Here is a 20600-nt window from a genome sequence, read left to right on the forward strand (position 1 = left end):
ATTTCAGAAAGCCTTTCTATGAAACAATTTTAATATAGCATAAAAATACATGCTAAGAAAAGAAAATAGAATAAAATTTTCGTTACCAGATGTAGTGGTCATAAAATAAACGAGGACATCTGATTTTGTTCCAAGTACATAATCCCTCAAACTTGTCTGTGCTCATGTGTCTACTTAACTAAGTTGTGTGTGGTGTGTTTGTTTTTGCTGTTTTCTGTACTAACAAGACATTGAGAATCATGGACAAAACATGCTATCGTTTTGAAGTTTTCAATATGTAAATAATGTACATATAAGCAATATGTAAACATGTATATTTTATATTTATTTTTGTAGCACTTGTGTCTGATAAAATACTTCTGCAAATACATTTTATAAAATAAACACATTAGTAAGTTTATTTTTATTTGGTTAAATACTTCTTTTAAAATAGGTTATTATAAATTCATTTTAAAATTTTGTTTATTGTTTAGGATCACCCTCCACCTTTTTTTTTTTTTTTTTTTTTTTGAGACTGGGCTTTTATTGGTTTAACCCATGGGCTGTCTTTTTCCATCTTCTCTGCTAGGAGTTCTGCATTGCCCCAGGAGAGAAGAGGGTACTGGACAGACAAACATGGAACCTGAGGGGGCTTGGGGCGATAAGGGGACTGTGGCTGTTAGGCACTAAAACCATTCATCTGGGCAGAGGGAGGCCATTAACTTGCACAGGACCCTCTGCCTTGCTAGGTCAAGAGGGAGGAACTTTGTTAGGAGTATCTAGGCACCTTTTGTAAGAAGTTTTATTTCACCCACAGCGGTCAGAGGGGGTCAGATACCCTGGGTCTGAGTGACAGGCAGTTGTGAGCCTCCGTGTTGGTTCTGAGTCCACAATAAGCAGTAAGCACTCTAAACCTCTACATTTGGACCACATGAAAACGTGAAGTTTTAATCTTGTAAGTTAAATGTTAGGCATCATTACTGAGGTTTATCATTTCACTTATATTGAGATTTGATCTACTATGGTCATTTGTCAATGTAGTTCATGATATACTGTTCATCTTTTCTTTATAATTAGAACCTTGAATTTAATAAGGAATCCATATTTAACTAATAGGACTTTTTAGTCCCTACACTCTGGCCACTTTGGACCCCTCCCCAAATGCCTTACCTCTAGGTGTGTGCAATCCTGCCTTCTGCCTAAAGTGCATTTGTCCCACCCTTCCCCACTCCAGTCATCTCTTACACCAGGTATCAGCAGATCCTTACTTTCCTAGAGATTTCCTAGTGCTGCTCTTCAGCTGAACTCCTTCTGGTCTCTATTACCTTTCCTCACTTTTCTTTCCCACAGCCAACCTCTTAAGTATCTGTACCAGCTAATTAGAGTCTGAGGTTCTAAGCCTAGCAGTTACTGCTCAAATTTCAATGAGTACATGGGAATAGGAATGTGTTCGGGGCTTCTTAATATGTACTGTAAGTTGACAGATACAAATCCTTACAATCTTGCTTTATTTGAAATGAACACTCAGAGTGTAAGACAAAGTTATAAATAAATCTTCAACAGTAAATGGTAGCCAGAATTTTCTCTTAAAACAAGTTATTCTTAAACTGATACAAATAGTTTATCATCATTAAATTAAAAATTACAAGTTTATTTCACTTTAATACATGAAATGAGCTTGAAAAGCTTGTTTTATAGAGAAGCATAGTGGCTAGAGATGCTTTATGAAGTGACAATCTATTCAAAGTAAGGAAATCACCCTTTGCTAGGTTTTCAAGAACCCTTCTTTAATACACACTAACAGTTTTCATACCTTACAGTCGTTGTCTGCTTCTCACTTGATCCTCACTGTGTTCTCCTGAAGACTTCACGTGGGCTCACTTTCCCTCCCTACTTCTTTCCCTAAACCTGTCACTTCCCGCACTACTTTGGGGGCGAGGTGTGCGTTGGTCTACTCTCCCAAGAAACACATTCCTCAGTAAAAAAGAAGGTGCAGTCACTTCTGCAAGGTTATAATTACCTGAATTATAGTAGTGTAATTCTAGGGCTGGGAAACCTGTGTTATGTTCTTGCTGGGCATGTGGTGTGCTGATAAAAAAGCTTCTTCATTCAGTACACTTAAATTTTTTCTCCCCAGATATTTCTGCAAATCTGAGTCACTAGTGCAAATAGTTCCTCACAGTTAAGTAACTGATAGTATAACTTCCGGGCATTTTTCCTATTCTGAAAAGTACAGCAATCAAGAGGTAGCCTCTGAAGACACTTAGATAAGAACTATGCCTCCATTCATATGACTGTTTCAGGGAAGCAGAATCTTATCTTCAGCCCTAATATTGGTGTGAGAAACTAGTGTGATACACAGGAACTTGGAGAGAACTCTCGTTCAAAGGGGTTAATACTTCTGTCTCTGCATAGTACACAAAGGTAGAGTTTAAGGTCAGAAGTGACCCGAAAGACTAAGATCCAGGGCCTGACAACAGAAATGGACTGAAGCAAAATGCTACCATCATTTAGTGTGATGGCTTTAGCAGACTGTATAGTTGAGTACGAAGTTCACAGTCACAGAATGGGAAAACACTTGTGCATGGTGTGCAGTGATTCCCGTACATATAGCAGTGTTCTAGTCACACAGAGGTAGAAACTATGCCGTTTGATTAGTCTCCTTTGGCCCTTCTGCCTCAAATCACAGCCTGACCAGACGGCAGTGTCAACAGCATTCAAAGTCCAGCTGCAGAACTGCTGCTATGATGGGTCTGCAGACAGGCTGGAAACAGCTGTTCCTCTCACTACTGAGGTGGGACACTAAAAAAGGTCAAAGTTTGCACTCGAGTTTAAAGGACTTGGAAAATAGTGATAATTTTAAGGATCCATTTGCTGTTAATACTGTATTAAAAACACATTTGTCTTATGTCTCTAATGTGAATTTACTAGCACTTGAAAATGTAGTCCTTGTAAAGGCAGTAAAAGCCACCTTGACCCTTAGTCCTCTTTAGTCCTCAGATATTAGCATTATTCTTGCTCACAGGTTAATTTAGAAGTGAGATTCTAAAATAAATAGAGGTGCAATGTGCAAATTACATTAAGAAGAGATAATGGGCTCACCCTAGGCAGGAAAGAAAAACTAAAGCCTTGTCTGGTGGTGGGTGGGCTAAAAGAATTTAAGGCTCAGTTTTATTTCATTAGGAAGCTGAATACTAGTACATTTTTATTTAAAAAAAATTAAAGATGATTAAAATACTTGCATCTTTGTTTTAAAAAAATATTTCATTCTACTCTGGCTGATTAAAACAGAACTTTCCTCCAGTTCCACTGCATTAGTCCATTGTTTTAGAGAGAGCTCCACAGTTGACATTGAGTCCAGTTTCACAGCTATAGAGCATTATGTATCCACTGTTGAGTTCATGGAACTCCAGTAAGGTATAAGAAAGATAATTCACTTTGGATAAGGAGGTTATGACCCAGAATGTTTTTGCACATCTTACCATTCATAGTTAAGTTACTCAGCATGGTTTTGCTATTCAAGGCTGAGTTGGAGACTGCTAGCTTATTCCTGGATCCTCCCGTATCTGACAGAAAAGGCAACAAGTCTTCTGTAAACAGCTCCCATGAGTGAGATGGTGAGCACCACTATTCCACACACAAGGCTAAATGCCCACCGCGGGCCCAAGTAAGTGTACACATGGCTGATGAACACAGGCCCAAGAATCCGTGCTGCACTTCCAGAAGCTGATAACCAGCCCATGTACATACCCTGTAAGGGGGTAAGGTAGAGGACAACAGATGAATTCAGGTTTAGTTATTTTAAAATAAAAACAGTAAGCCAGGTGGTGGTACCTTTAATCCCAGTACTCAAGAGGCAGAGTCAGGTGGATCTCTTGAGTTTGAGGCCAGCCTGGTCTACAGAGCAAGTTCCAGGACAGCCAGGGCTACACAGAGAAATCTTGTCTCAAAAAACAAAAACAACAAAAATTGACCTGAGAGAGTTTCAGGACAGCTAGTGCTACATGGAGAAACCATGTTCCAAAAATCAAAAACAAACAAAAACTGATCTGAGCTAAAGAGATGGCTCAATGATTTGGTAGTGTTTGCCTTATAAGTCCAAATACCTGGGTTCAGTCCCCAGAACTTAATTAAAAAGCTGAGTGTGGGGGGGTGAATCTCAGGGTTGTGGGGGTTGGATAAATATGATCAAAACACAGTATGTGAAAGTCTCAATAAAAATAAGAGCAACAGGGGCTGGAGAAACGGCTCAGAGGTTAAGAGCACTGGCTGCTCTTGCAGAGGTCCTGAGTTCAATTCCCAGCTACCACATGGTGGCTCACAACCATCTGTAATGAGATCTGGTGTCCTCTTCTGGCCTGCAGGCATACATGCAGGCAGAACACTGTATATATAATAAATAAATAAAAATCTTAAAAAAGAGCAACAAAAAGAAATGAGGCATGGTAGCATGTGCTTGGAATACCTGAATTGGGAAGTCAGAGACAAGCAGAACCTTTGGGTTCCCCAGGCAGCCAACCAGCCTGGCCTACATATATACTGAGTTCTGGGCCAAGGAGTTCTGGCATTAAAGGCATGAGTCGCCATGCCTGACTGTTCATTTAGTCTTTGTGTGGGCGTGTGTCCCTAGTCACAGGTCACATAGGCCTCCTGATCTAGGTGCTAGGACCTGAACTTCAGTTCTCTGGAAGAGCAGTAAGCACTCATGACTGCTGAGCCATGTATCCATCCCCTTAGTTTGTTTTCTTAAGATGATATTGCACTATAGTCTGGGTTTACCTAAGAGTCACCACGTAGCCTTGGCTGGCCTCAAATTCCAAATCTTCCTGCTCCTGTGTAGCTCTGGTTGTCCTAGAACTTGGTTTGTAGACCAAACTGATATCCAACTGTTTCTGCATCCCGAGTGCTGGGATTAAAGGCATGTATTACCACCACCTGGCCTCAGTTTAATTTTTAAAGATTAAAATATAACTGCCATTAAAAACAAGAGTTAAACCGGGTGGTGGTGGCGCATGCCTTTAATCCCAGCACTTGGGAGGCAGAGCCAGGCGGATCTCTGTGAGTTCAAGGCCAGCCTGGGCTACCAAGTGAGTTCCAGGAGAGGCACAAAGCTACACAGAGAAACCCTGTCTCGAAAAACAAACAAACAAAAAAAGAGTTAAAAATATATAGAAAATAAGTAAATACCAGTCCAGTTATGAGTAAGTGATACTACATATATAAAATGAAATACAGTGTCTCACTGAAAGTAAATCTAAAGAATCCATGACATACTCCATAAAGTGCATATGCCCATTTACATAGTCACAGAGAAGGTACTGGGAATGGAGTGTGACATCATTAAAATATCAGTAGTTATGACCTCTCTGAAACTACTATTCATATTGCATCTATAGATTTCTGATTTTATATAATGAATACAGAAATTACTTGTTTTGTGTGTGTATGTGTGCATGCCAGAGATCAAACCTAGGGTGTCAGGTATTCCAGGATAAAAGCTCTACCATTGAGCCTATGAATTTTTTGTATGTTTTTGTTTTATTTGAGACTGAGTCCCACTATACAGCCCTGGCTATCCTGGACCTCACTGTGTAAACCAGGCTGTCCTTGAACCTGCAGTGATCCTCCTACCTCAGCCTCCTGGATGCTGAGATTACAGCTGTGTGTAACCATAACTAGGTCACCCCTGACATTCTTAACTTAAAAATTAATTTTTGACCAGGGCTTTAGCTCAGTGGTGGAGCACTCATCTAGCACGTACAAAGCCTAGGATCCAATCCTAGCACTACAGAACAAACAGTTAAACTGAAAATACATATAGGGAGCTCGCAGTGTAGCTCAAGGTCCTGAGTTTAAGCTCCGTCACAACACAGAAAAGGAAACATACAGAGCTGCCAAAACTGTTTAAGACCACTGTGTTTTCATCTTTTTGTAACGGCCTAAATCCAATTTGGTTGCCTATTTTGGTTTTCTCCTGTCTACTTTAAGAATGAATATTAGAAATTTAAAGTTCAGAGATTTTTTTCAATGAAAAGTATTTTGAGCTCATAATTACTGATTTCAAGACATTTTAGTTCTGCCTTAACAAGGTTGTATTTCAGCAGAAATCTTAACTAAACACATTATAAACTTTATGAGTGATGGAGGCAGACAGAACCTAGAGCTCAGGCCTTCGAGGGATACAAGTGAACTCCAGCTCCAGAGCTGTCTAAGAAATCCACCTCTCCCCCAAAATTATCCTTTTGTTTTGTTTTCCTTTTTCATTTGAAATGCTCAATCAGATTTTTTAGAGTCTGCTAAGCCAGCTTGTGTAAGAAGAGAAGTATAGAAAAGGCAATGTGGAAACTAATTCACATGGGTGCTGAGTTACCTGAGGTTTGGGTCCTAGAACTTTGGAATATAGTGTATAGGACATGACGTTGCAAGCTGGATAGCCTATTCCAACTAGCACAGCCGCTGTCAGGAACTGGGCCAGATGGATCACCGGAGTGTACAGGCACCAGGTTTGTTCAATTGGGCACCCGGTTGGCTGTTCACTGTGATCTTCTCTTGGAGAATTCCAAAGATCAATAATAATTTCCCCAAATGTAGTATTAGGGATTGAGCTGTTGTGTAAATCTGTAAAATAAAGTGAAGATAAGATATCACTTACTACTTCTAAAGAATGGCAGGGCTGGTGCTGGAGAATTAAAATCACCGTACCTTGCCACTGTACTTTGGGAAACTCATTTCCCCAGGGTAACAAGATAAAGAAGCCGACCCATACAACCACAAGTCCTCCCAGGAGAAGAGCACGCTCATCAATCCTGTTGAACAGAAACTCTGATTGTGAAATGCAATATGAATTCAAGTTCCATGACCACAACTAAATAATTTAAGTAAAATTGTTATACAATTCATTATATTTATCAATTAATGTAATTCTTTTTTTTAAAGATTTATTTATTTATTATGTATACAATGTTCTGTCTGCACATATCCCCACAGGCACCAGATCTCATTACAGATGGTTGTGAGCCACCATGTGGTTGCTGGGAATTGAACTCAGGACCTTTGGAAGAGCAAGCAGTGCTCTTAACCTCTGAGCCATCTCTCCAGCCCCCTGTAATTCTAAATAGAATCCCCCACTGAAAGCATCCAGTACCAAGCACGGCAGTGTATACCTGTAGCCTCATCACCTAAGTACCAGGCAAGAACCCTGGGAGGGAGTTCAAGGCCAGCCTGGGCTGCATAGTGAGACCCTGTCTCAGGGTGGGGGGAAAAAGGCTTCTCTAATAAACTGTTGATTTCAGATTAGGGGGTTGGACTCTAGATGATGAATGTATTTATCTTTTCCTAGAGAAAGTAGAGCACTCATCTAGCATGTGCAAAGCCTAGGATCCAATCCTAGCACTACAGAACAAACAGTTAAACTGAAAATACATATAGGGAGCTCGCAGTGTAGCTCAAGGTCCTGAGTTTAAGCTCCGTCACAACACAGAAAAGGAAACATACAGAGCTGCCAAAACTGTTGAAGGCTAAATTCAACTCCCAGCAACACCACACACACAAGATGAGTTATGTGGTCAAATACTGAGAAATGATTATAACTGTATTTGCCATGGTGATGATATAGTGTTCATAAGATGGAGACCTAATTAGATGTTCTAAAATATATAAGCCTATAAGAACAGTACCTGAGAAGTGGAGGCAGGAGAATCAGTAATTCAAGGCTAGCCGGGGTACGTGAAACCCTGACTCATAACAAAACACACACACAAAATCTATGTAAGTTCACTTTGTTCTTTGAGACATGGTCTCAATATGTAGCATGCAGGTACTCATGGTCCTCTTGTCTCAGCTATCAGTGTAGAGGCTTTAATAACCAGAATTTTCTAAACTTAATCATTCTATCTCATGAGACAATGTTTTATGAAATACACTTTGAGTAACAGACATTAAAACATAATATATAACAATAGTTAGTATACAGTTACTTATTTGGTAAGGCATTTTACTTTGCCAAAGTGATACCATAGACTATAAAAATACCATGCATTCTCAGTAAAGATTTGATCTTGCTAGCTCTCAAGAACTATACTACAGCCAGGCATGGTAGCACACGCCTTTATTCCCGCAGCACTCAGAAGGCAAAGCAGACTAGCCAGGTCTATGTAATGAGTCCCAGGCTAGCCAGGTCTACAGAGTAAGACTCTGTCTTACTAACAAAAAAGTTGTAACACATGAGAAAATGTACTAGCACATTGATTCGTATTAGCAGTGCTTCATGTTTCTTTTTTCAAAAAAAGATTTGAAGTGAAACTAAAAACATATATAACTTACTTTTTGGAAAGTAACTTAACCCCCATGAAAACAATAACTGCCTCAACTCCAAGAACAGCAAGAATTATTCCATCATAGAGCACAGCCTGCTCCTGGGTCCAGGCGTACATGTCCATTGTCAATGGAGTGAGGATTCTAAGAAGAGAAAGCCAGGCTTATTCACTTATATGACAGTCATTACTAAGAATTAAATATAAGCATTCATAATAATACCTTCAAGAATATGCAACCCCTTTCACTTCAGTTTATATAAGGAACATAGTCACACTGTAGAAGTTTGCAAACAGGAAACAACATAAATCGATTACAGCCCCATGCTCTGAGCAACTATTCATGGTTACACTGTGGTTGAAATTAATCTCTTCTTGTGGAGCTTTGAGCTTTAGGGGTGAGATTCTGACTAGCCTCTCTTTGGGGGTCACTTCTACAGAGGGACTACTAATCCCCTGTAAAGAGCCTCTACAAAAGTAATTTTTTTTTTCTTTTTTCAGAGCTGAGGACCGAACTCAGGGCCTTGCACTTGCTAGGCAAGCGCTCTACCACTGAGCTAAATCCCCAGTCCTTACAAAAGCAAACTTTATGTTGACATTTTCAAAGTCAGAAGTTTATTTCAGTTTTGCTGGACATGCACTTTCTAGATGTTTCCCCCTCGTTATTAAAGTGTATATTCCCAGCCATGTCACACGGTCATGTTATTAGTGCCTACTTGTTAGAGCCTAGTGGATTTTCCCTTCCATCAGCACTTTGTGTTTCTTCCCCTCCCTATGAATACCTCTGCCTTTATATGGCTGTCTCCTTCCTTGACAAGCCTAGCTCTATGTTCTACCATCTTCTGTTGGCTGACCACATAACAATCTATATTTTAAATGTTGTATTAAAAAAATAATAGTATCTTAAACTTTGAAATCAGATAAGCTGATATAGAAAATAAATGCATGCTTTCTCCAAGGGCTAAACAGTTAACATGTGCCCTAGCAATTCCAATTCTTCCAGGTACAAATCCAAGAACTGAAGGCCACAACTGCAGCAGCCACCTGCATAGCATAATCACTCAACTTAGCTACATGGTGCCAACAGAGTTCTCATCAGCAGATGAGTGGGCAGCAAAAAGTAGCTGCACCTGCCATAAGAAGTTAAGAAAGTGATACACACAACAGGAAGAACTAAAACCTCACAGTCAATGAAATGAGACAGGCATAAAAGCAAAATACTGCATGATGCAACTTATATGAGGTGCCTTATACAGACAGGTCATCAGGAGCTGGTGAAAGACATGGGGAGTAACCATGAGAGGTGTGCAGCTGGTTTGGGATGATGACAAGGTTCTTCTCATGAGGCACAAAGCTGTAACCATACTCAATGCCACTGTATTCAACTTTTCAAACACAGCTAAAGGGTCTGGAGAGATGGCTTGAGACTAAGAGCACTGCTGCTCTTGCAGAGGACCCAGGTTTGATTCCCAGAACCACATGGTGGTTCACAACCATCAGTGATTCCAGTTTCAGGGACCCAGGTCTCGCTGCTGACCTCTCTAGCACCAGGCACACACATGGTGCACATATATTACATGCAGGCAAAACACTCATAACATATTTTAAAAAATAAAAATAAATCTAAAACTTTTTTCTTAAATGAGTTAAAATGCTGGGCCTGGTTGTACAGGACTATAAGCCTAACTATAGGAGGTTGAGACAGAAGGATCACAAATTTAAGCCCTACCTAAGCTACAGAGATAGTTTAAAACCAGTCTAGAATGACTAAGTGAGAACCTGTCTCAAATTAAAAAGTAAGCAGGTTAAGAATGTCCCTCAGCACTTGCCTGGCATGCTTGAGATCCTAAATTTAATCCCCAATATAGTTAATGTGATAAATTTTGTGTGCTGTGTTTTTTGCATTAAAAAACGTTCTCTAAAATGAATTATGACTTTCCTGTAGGTGAATAATTTTGAAAATATATACACCAAGCATATCTACTGACAAGTATTGACACAAAAATGTTACAGTTGTATGGAAATAAACCAAGTTGTCAAATTGTGACATTACAGCTTATGAGAGTTTAATACATGCTTCCCCTCCCAACTTGAAAAAACATGAAGTGGCTTTCTGCAGGGCTCGCGAGCATGCATGTGTGCATGCATTTGTGCGCGCATGCATGTGTGTATGTGTGTATGTGCGCGCTCGTGCGCGCTGCTGCTGCTGCTGCTGCTGCTGCATTTGCATATTTTTTTCTCTTTTAAAAGGATCATGTAATTTTACAAAAAAGGATGAATGAAACCTACACAGTTGTGAATTTTATAATTTTTGATCAAGGATTAAACAGAGCTAATATTGCCAGACTTAGTGTTAATTATATCATGATACAAAATCTATACACATTTATATTTAAGTTTGGTCATGGTGGCACAGCACTTGGGAGGCAGAGACAGTCAGATCTCTGTGAGTTCAAGGCCATCCTGGTCTTCATAAAGAGTTCCAGGACAACCAGGTTACATAGATCCTGTCTCAAAAAAAGCAAAAATTTTACTTACGAAAAAAATGTGCTTTATGTAAGTTTTTAAAAACAAAATCTATATGCATAATTAACACTGCATTAAACAACATGGATTAGTAAGTAATCAGATTTAAATAAAGACAGACTAAAACTTACGTTTCAAAAAGGGCAAAGATAAACAAAACCACAAAAAACAGAACATTGGTAGCCACAACAGCGACTTGGTCAATACTTCCTTCGGGATTATGAACTTCATCTGTAGTTTCTATAAACAGGAGAAAAGTAACATTACTTATATGTTTGATTTTTTTTTCATATAATAAAATAATATGAAACTATTAACTGGGTGTGGTGGCTCACACCTTAATCCCAGCACTTGGGAGGCTGAGGCTGGAGCATCACAGCAAGTCTGAGGCCAGTCTGGGCTAAGGGGCGTGGGGGAAAAGAAAGTAAATAAAAGTAACAAAAAGGGAAGAGTTTGGGAAAGGAGGGAAGGAAAGGGAAAGAAGTAACAAGATTCAGAGAGTAAGTAATCTTCAAATGGTGTTTAACGTAAGGGGCCACTCTTCCTGGAAGTGTATTTGAGTTTCATTATCTACAGGAATTACTCGGGTTAGTTTATGTTGGTGTCTCCCAATCCAAAAGTGTGTTTTATAGACTTCTTGAAAAATACATTTGCTTTCAATTCCAGGTACAGATTTTTCTACCTTACTAAATCTTAATTTTATAATGATTCTATTAAGTTCTATCAATAGTTCATTAAACCAGTTCCCAGTTCCTTTCAATGGCTCTTTTTTATTTCAACACTATATGAAGTTAGTGTTAGTAAAAGTCTTTCTTTGGGGACCAGTGAGATGGCTCAAAGGGAAAAGACACTTGCCGCCAACTAGAGACCTGCGTTTGATCCCTAGACCTACATGGTGAGAGCTGACTCTCATGCATAGCATGTCATACACACAAAATAAACATAAATATTTAATTTTTCTCTTCCCTGTCATTAAAAAAAGTTATGTTAGATTTGTGGGGAGGAAGGGGGTGAGCAGGGTGACAGGTAGATGGGAGGAGGTGGGAATGAGAGTGGTCAGTATTTATTGTATAGATGTATGAAACTGTCTAAGAATACATTAATTAAAAGTTGTGTTAATGCTGGGCTTGGTGATATACAGTTATCCCTGTCTGCACTCAGGAGGCTTAGGCAACAGCATCATGAGTTGAAGGCCAGCCTGAGCTATATAACAAGACCTATCTCAAAAATAAAAATTACTTGTATCTTTCCATGGCAGTGGCTTTAGAGGGCAGAGCACGATTCCTCACCTTGAACTATACAATTAAATCATATATTAAGTACAGACACTCCTGACATAACTTCAAAGTTATATACAACCATATATCTGTTCACATCCTTATACTATTACTCATTTGAACAATGTAAATAACCCAAGAATGGACATGTATGCTGGGGGAGAGGGGGGTAAAGGAGAGGCATGGTATAGCTTTCCTTGACATAGAAAGCTTGTGTATGTTTTTTATAATAGTGTCTGCCCTTCTACCTCAGAGGAAAGGAGACTTAGAAATGTCTGTACTATTTATAGGGAGTAGCTTCTGACTTTTGTTTCCAGTCACACCAAGAATACTGGTCACCTTCATCCAGGTCCCTTCACAGAAGCAGGCCCTAGTTCTTCCGACCCTTGGAATATTTGGGGTACACCTTTCTAATACTTAGTTACTACCCAGGGTCTGTCTTGACTTCTTTGAATGCTGCCCCATCAGACTGAAATTTCCTACATATATAGTTATTTTCTGCAGGCTCTATTCAGTGTTGGCTGCTGTAAGGAATCTCAGAAATGTATCACAGGTGGAGGAAATTGACTAAGTGTCCTAATTACAAGAATTTTAGGGCCCAGCAGTGGTGGCCCATGCCTTTAATCCCAGCACTTGGGAGGCAGACACAGGTGAATCTCTGTGAGTTCAAGGCTGATATGGTCTACAGAGTGAGTTCCAGGATGGCTAGGGCTACAAAAGGAAACCCTGTCTCGAAACACACACACACACACACACACACACACACACACACACACACACACACACAGAATTTTAAGGAAAAACTACTTCAGTATATTGATCCAATTTTTAAATTAAATTGTTGGGTTTATTTTAACATGTATTAGTGTTTTGTCTCCATATATGTATATGTTTGGCACTTGCAGAAGTCAGAAGAGGGCTTCAGGTTGGCTGAAACTGGAGTTACAGAAAGTGATGAGCTACCATGTCCTCTGCAAGAGCAGGCGTGCTTTTAACTGCTGGGTCATCACTCCAGCCCTGCCTCCCAAACTTTATGTAATTAGAAATTACAATCCCACTCAAAGAAAACTTCTTTAAACCTGACTATCTTTAAATATTAAAAAATCATGTGAGTTTTTACCATTTGCATTTTATCAAGATATTTATTGAAATATAAAAATGATTTTATATGAATGTATTCACTAAAATTACATTTGTTTTATGTATAGTTTTATAAAATCACTGAGCAAGTACCAACTTGCTTTCTTTCATACAGTTCAAGGCCACAATCGGTAACTAAATAACAATTTATTAAGTAAAATATTCCTACTTGCCAGATTGGGAATTTATAAATAAGCCAAAAAAAAAAAAAAGATTTAAAGGACTGGGCTGTGACAATGTGTAAAGTGTCTACTGTGCAAGCATGAAGGTCTGCGTTCAGATCCCCAGCACCCACTGAAACTCAGATGTGGAGGTGCTGACCACTGTAGCCCAACGCTGGGGGACACAGACAGGTGGACTCTTGGGGCTCCCTAGCCAGCCATTCTATTCAAAATGGCAAGTTTCAGGTCAGTGAGAGACTGTCTGAGAAAGTAAGTGGAGAGCAGATAAGGAAAACATCTGATGTAGACATTTGACCTCCATGTGCACCCACATGGGCAAGCATACCTGCACACATAATACACACATGCATATACCACACACCCACAAAATAATTTAAAAGATGAAAATATACATTTATAAAATAATAGAATGCCTACTATCATGATAAAGGTATTGGGAATTGCTGGAAGCCAGGTATATATATGTAGTCCAACTGTGATCCCAGCACTTACAAGGCTAAGGCAGAAGGATCTCAAGTTCTAGGCCAGCCTTGCCAAGCACAGTCATTTTCAAGGTAAGAGTGGACTACATACTGAGACACTGTCTCAAAACAACAAAACCTGCTTGAAACAGAAAGGGCTCCCTGTACCAGGGTTATCGGAAATATGGCAAGGGGCACAGTGGTTTTAAGACACTAGCTATTTGAAAAAGACAAGTGATCACTAGCAATGGCTTTTAGCCTCGCCAATAATAAACACCACATAACTGATAGGTATGGGTTCTTTTATTAACGTAGATTCCTTTCACCTTTGAAGATATTCTCCAGTCACCTACATGTTGTGCTTAGAGGCAAAAGCCATGTAAATACCAAGCAAACAGAATGAGAATTTAGATAGTGCTACACAAGCTAACAGTACCTTCTTGAAAATTCATGCTCTTACACTGCCGTCCTGAATCATCTACACGATGCTCTCTAAAGAAAAGCATAGATATTAATAAGACCTTAATTCAGAAGCAGTTTTCTTATTATTGTCACCCTGCCTTTTCTACAGTCAGACACAATTTCTTTTATTGGCTTTTGAGAAATAGAGTTATTAATTACTAATAAATATAACCAATAAACCTAAAAATACCTTTTTTTCCAGCATTGGTCATGAAGCATAGGGCCTCATACATGCCAGAAAAGCAAGCCTCCAAGCCTTGAGCTGGATCTCCAGTGTGAGCTTTGGTGAGAAAAGGCCCGGCACTGTTTTCCAGGCTGCTCTCAACCCCCTGGGGTCACGTAACCCACCCACTCACTTTCCTGAATAGGAAGACTATGTGTCATCTAAAATAGTTTCAAAATGTATCTAGAAGCATACATGATTTACCTTAGTATGTATTTGAGGTTTTCAATGTTTTAAAAATTGTAAGTGGTTTTGGAAAATTAGATGGAACACTCTAAAAAATATAACATAATAATATTGGGTTTGGTAGCACATACCTATATTCCCAACACTTCGCAGGCTAAGGCAAAAGAATCCTGAGTTCTCAGGCAGCCTTGGCTACACAGGAAGACTTTTCTAAAAGATAAAGTAAAAACAAGAAATACAAAGATACAAAATAATGATACTAGTTTTAGAAAATGAAATACCATTTCTTTTCTTTTTCTAGTTTTCTGAGACAGGATTTCTCTGTGTAGCTCTGGCTGTCCTGGAACTCACTCTGCAGGCCAGACTGGCCTCAGATTCCCACAGATCTGCCTGCCTCTGCCTCCCAAGTGCTGGAATTAAAGGTGTGCATCACCACTGCCAGGTGAAATACCATTTCTTTTTTCTTTTCTTTCTTTCTTTTCTTTTTTTTTAAAGATTTATTTATTTATTATACAGTGTTCTGTCTGCATGTGTCCTTGCAGGCCAGAAGAGGGCACCAGATCTCATTACAGGTGGTTGTGAGCCACCATGTGGTTGCTGGGAATTGAACTCAGGACCTCTGGAAGAACAGTCAGTGCTCTTAACCACTGAAACATCTCTCCAGCCCGAAATACCATTTCTATATTTAGAATTTTATAGTTAGTAAATGAAGAATAGATCTTCTTAATCTGTGTTATTCCTGATCTGTCTGCAGTTACCAGTAATTGATCAAACACTGCAAACCCAATATAGGCAGCAAAACCCAAAGACTTCACAGGTCCAAGCCTCACAGCTCTGGTCTATAATGTCAGCTACCTGGAGGCTGAGGCAGAAGGACTACAAATTGAAGGCCTTCCTGGTACTCAGAGCACCAAGCAACTTAACAGGACCATACATCAAAATAAAAAGTAAAAAGTCAAAAGGGCTGGAGAGGGCCTTCAGCAGCTAAGAGCATTTGCTGCTCTTGCTGTGGACCCAGGTTTGGTTCCTGGCACCCAACTGTGTGTAACTCCAGTTCCAGGGAACCCAATTCTCCCTTGTGGTACCTGAGGGCATTGCATGCATATGGTCCACATACATACATATAGGCAAAACACTTTAAAAACATAAAAATAGATCTTTATAAAGGGGGCCAGGGGCCTGGGAGATACAGAGTAGTGGCAAAGGGCTTGCTTAGCATGGATGAGGCCCAGGGTCAATGCCCAGTGCTACAAATACACAAAGACTTCATAGGGATAATTATCCCTCAGTAACAACAAAGCCTGTTAACTTTTAGAATTTATAAACATAGCTTATCACTTCTGTGTAGTTACCTTAATATAAAGAGAATCAGAATAATGTTTAGAATTCCCAGGAAGGCGCCAAGTAAAACTGGTGCTGTGTACATGTTGATCTGCAGTTTAATGATGTCCCACGTTACACCCTTTTCTCCGATGAGTGCAAAGCAAGTCTGAAATACTAAAAAAGTAATATGTATACAAGTAAGTTTTGATATGAGAAACATAAGCTGAAAACTGTAAAAGAAGCTTACCACCGAACTGTTAGGGTCTATATGAAGCCACCATGTGTATTAAGGAATCTCGGCTGGAGTGAGAAAACTGATGCTTGGTTGATGGAGACAATTTATTCTTTTCTTGTATAAATCACAGACATACATATATGTGTGTGTGTGTGTGTGTGTGTGTGTGTGTGTGTGTGTGTGTGTGTATGTATACATATATACACACACATATATATACACAAATATATTAGTATATGTGATAAGATATGTGGTATTAAATTTTCATGCAGGATGGCAGCAAGCACAAAGGTAAAAGACACGTTGAACAATCTGGTTGACTCAAATAGTTAGAAATTTAATCAACTTCATTACAAGAAGAAAATGTAACAGTTTCAAGTCAAATATTTTGAATATTACTGTGCCTGTAGCATTTAAATTATACATACTTAGTATCACTTAATATTAAATTTGTACTTAAAACTTGAATGGAACAGTTCTGCTCTTCACTCATGGCTGAGATGATTTTCCACGGACCTGTCAGTAACTGGGATCTAACTTCAGCTGAAGACAAAAGCAGATGCTGCCCTTACAACAGTATTGGGTACAAAGTACCCAGAAAAATGTCAGCTGTGAGCCCCAGACTCCCCCACCTACTTTGGTAACTCTGGACACACTATACTGTGGGTTCCTCACCTGTACAATGAGGCAAGCAACATTCAACTAAGAGCTCTGTTCTCAAGGCAAAATAATCTAGCAATATTAATGTATTAAAAACATTAATGCCCCTCCCTGCTCAGTGGTAGAGTGCTTCCTAGTATGCATAAAGCTTTGGGTTCAGTATTCGGTATCTCTCTCTCTCTCTCTCTCTCTCTCTCTCTCTCTCTCTCTCTCTCTCTCTCTCTCTCTCTCTCTCACACACACACACACACATGCAATTTGGGGGGATTATTGTTTTATTTTTATGATGATTTTTAGTTAACATATGAAATGTTTCATTATGATATTTTTATGCATATATATCTCTATACTTTACTCTAGTTAACCCCCTTACTTCCCTGGCTCCCTCCCTCCTTTCTAAAGTTTCTCTCCTTTTCCCTTTGGCCACAAAGCTTCACACATGGGTTACATTTAAATTTGAACCTCAAAGATTTTCCCAATTCAAATTTAAGAAGTCAAGTAAAGACTGCCTACCTGGACCCAGAATAAAGCCCAAGGCTTGACATGTGCTTGTATTGGCCATGGCACTTGTCCTTTCCTGAAGGGAAGTAGCACCAGCAATGTATGATCGAACAACAGCTACATTTCCTAAAGAGACAGGAACAGAGTAAAGGAACCACCCTTCAGCTATCATACTCACCTCACCTGGCTTTATACAGAGCAAGAAATACTGATGGTCATGTCTTTCTTTACACCATTGTACAAAATGTGTAAGATTTTTATTGAACAAACACATAACTAAGGGAACAAAGTATTTTCACTGATACAGAAATAGTGCAGCTAGGCTGGGTGGTACACACCTGTAATTCCAGCAACTGGGAGACAGAGGCCAGCCTAGGCCACATAGTGAGGTCTAGGCCAGCCAAAGGTATATACTAAGACTCTGTCTCAAAACCAACTAACAACAAAACAAAAATCAAAATAAAACAAGCCTGCTCACATGAGTAAAAACAGCTTTTAGATAATGTAAAAACGGCATTATAATACCAAGATTTTCTCATCAAATTATAGACAGCTGTACATTAACAGCAGAGTGCTATGCTGTAAGGAAATATGTCACAAACTACATTCACAGCCATATAATACAGAAACAGAAAGAGTCCACTAAGAATGTAACTAATCAATTTTGGGCTGGAGAGGGCACAGTGGTTAAGTTAAGCATTTATACTGCTCTTGTAGCAGACCTGTGTTCAGATCCTAGCACCCACATCAGACAGCTCACAAGCACCTCTAACTCCAGCTCCAGGGGATTCAATGCTGTCCTCTGGCCTCTGAGGGTCCTGCTCTCACATGCATATCTCCACATACACAATAAAAATAGAAGTTTTTTTTAATTATTAAGCATATTATTTTATAGTAGAGACTCTGCTAGGAACCACAGAGCATTTAAAAAATATCATTTACTGCTTCTAATACAAAAGGCTTACTATAATTGATGAGAAAAGATGGAACCAAGGAAAGGCCAGAAACAGGCCAGAAAAGAAAAGGATCCATTCAAGGGCAAGAAGCTCGAGAGGACTCCGCACTAGATAAAGCACTCAATGTGTATCTTGAAGATGAAGACTAATGGAAATAAAAGAGAGAACCTGTAGGTAATAGGAGGATCATGATGTATGTGGGATGACACAGGAGAGACATGGCTATGAACAGTAGGAAGAATGTGAATCTCACACACAAATACACACACACAATTACCTGCTCCAAATCCCACCAATCCACGAGCAATCAACATGTAGTATTTATTATGAGCAGCTGGCACGTGGACATATGCATATAGGCAGTTGGCTGCCACCGAAATAAAGATGGAGACGATAAGAGGTTCTTTTCTTGGCCTATAATTAGACCATAAACCAAATAGAGGTGAAGCTACCATTTGGCCAAGACTAAATGAAGCAATAACCCAGCCCAAAAAACTTGCATCGGCTGTCTGATCAATCTGCAGAGAAAAGTAAATGCTTTAAGAATCATTATATAACAACAGTCTTAGGCTTCTGGCAGTTACAAACACTCTAAGGCAGACTTTCATGTGAATATAAGTTTTCAGACCACTGGGTAACTAAGTACCTGGGAATGTGGCTGCTAGATCGGTTAGTAAAACCATATTTAGCTTGGTAACAAATATCCAGGCTGTATTCCAGAGTGGCTAAACCTTTGTGTGTTAGTATTTCTGTGGAGAACTCCTGGTACATGTTAATAATCGTGGGGGAGTTCATCACTATACATTTGACATCATAGCACTGTATGGTAAGTACCAAAGATACAGAGATCAGGTGGAGTCATCCCTTGGTGTCCTCAGAACTGACTCCAGGACTCCCAAGGACACCACAGTGAGTGCACACACAAACCCTTCATACAGAATATTTGCATACCAACTACGCACACCCTCTACAGGTGTAAATCATCTCTGATCACTTATAATACCTACTACAATGTAAATTCTTTAAAGATAGCTGTCACACAGTACAGTTCAGGGAGTAATAAAAAGAGATTTAAAAAAATACTTACAAACCACAATTACTCAAATTTTTGGATGCAGACAAAAAGAAAGAGGACCAACTATGCCGAGAAGTGATGACTATCAGTGAAGGCTTTCCAGAGGCCATGAGAGTAGCAGAGGCTGGAAGGGTGAAGAAAGGTGGAAAGAGAGAAGGGAGGGAGAGAGGAAGGAGAACACAGGAAGGAAGGAAGGCAGGCAAGGAAGGAGCTACAAAGAAGCTAGGAAAGGTGACTGGGTGCGACCTTGCTGAGCCTGGGTCCCTGAAGAAGTTGTCTAACACACACTGCTGTCTACTTATCTCTATAGGCCAAAGTTTAACACTCATGGGTCTTTAAAAAAAAATCAGTAAGCAAGGAGTGAGATGATAAAGATACAGAGAATCTAAGACTAAGTATCAGAGTTAAGACAGAAGCTGGTACAAAGGAGGGGACAGGGTAAGCCCTGACCTTCATCCGTGAAGGACAAAAAGTGAACTGAACACAGACTCTGCCTTCTTGTCACTGTTCTAGGACAGAGCAGTTTAACAATCACATAATGTTGGCATTGTCCTAGGCATCATATGTAATCTAGAGATGATTGCAGCATGGAGAATGTGCACAAGTTATATGCAAATACTACATCACTTTATATAGGGATTTGCACATCCAAAACATTTTGGTAGACTTTGAGGGGACCTGAAAACCAATATCACAGGAATATCAAGAGATAGCAATATTGCCTATCCTTTTCACAGTTTTCCTGAAAACCCAAATTAATTCCACAGGAAAATCATGAAATTACTCCTCAGGAATATCATCTGCACATTTTAAGAATTCACGGTGACTACTTGAGCTGCTTCCACTAGGGAGGCAGTGACAGAAGTGGACATGGCTGACTAAAGATGTAAGCACACCTGCACTCTGGCTGCCGCTCTCTGGGCATGAGTCTCTTCTGCACTGCACCCCTTCTGCTTTAATTGTTTTTGTTTGTACAATAAAGCATATGACTAACTTACACCTCCTTTGAAAAATAATTATTTTAAGTTATTCTGGGACAGATCAAACTACAGAATACCAAAGACACTCTCTAGACAATGCTTAACAACACTAGAATTACCTC

At 39.5% G+C, this 20600-nt stretch overlaps 1 protein-coding gene across 2 annotated transcripts in view; it reads right to left on the bottom strand.

The window, feature by feature from the left end:
- Positions 1–1470: 1470 nt before the first annotated feature.
- Positions 1471–20600, bottom strand: part of Mfsd8 (major facilitator superfamily domain containing 8) — a 30030-nt gene continuing 10900 nt past the window's right edge. The window contains exons 4-12 of one of the 2 annotated variants that reach the window (XM_006987460.3): positions 18701–18941; positions 17480–17593; positions 16101–16245; positions 14314–14369; positions 10949–11057; positions 8302–8436; positions 6682–6785; positions 6350–6597; positions 1471–3730 (exon numbers count right to left, since the gene is read on the bottom strand). In XM_006987460.3, coding sequence (XP_006987522.1) covers positions 3524–3730; positions 6350–6597; positions 6682–6785; positions 8302–8436; positions 10949–11057; positions 14314–14369; positions 16101–16245; positions 17480–17593; positions 18701–18941 — 1359 coding nt within the window. In that variant the 3' untranslated portion in view covers positions 1471–3523. The remainder of the gene's footprint in view (positions 3731–6349; positions 6598–6681; positions 6786–8301; positions 8437–10948; positions 11058–14313; positions 14370–16100; positions 16246–17479; positions 17594–18700; positions 18942–20600) is intronic. The other variant, XM_076574030.1, reaches the window with a different exon arrangement.

Source organism: Peromyscus maniculatus, chromosome 6 (genome assembly GCF_049852395.1).
Source record: "Peromyscus maniculatus bairdii isolate BWxNUB_F1_BW_parent chromosome 6, HU_Pman_BW_mat_3.1, whole genome shotgun sequence".
Lineage (NCBI taxonomy): Eukaryota > Metazoa > Chordata > Mammalia > Rodentia > Cricetidae > Peromyscus > Peromyscus maniculatus.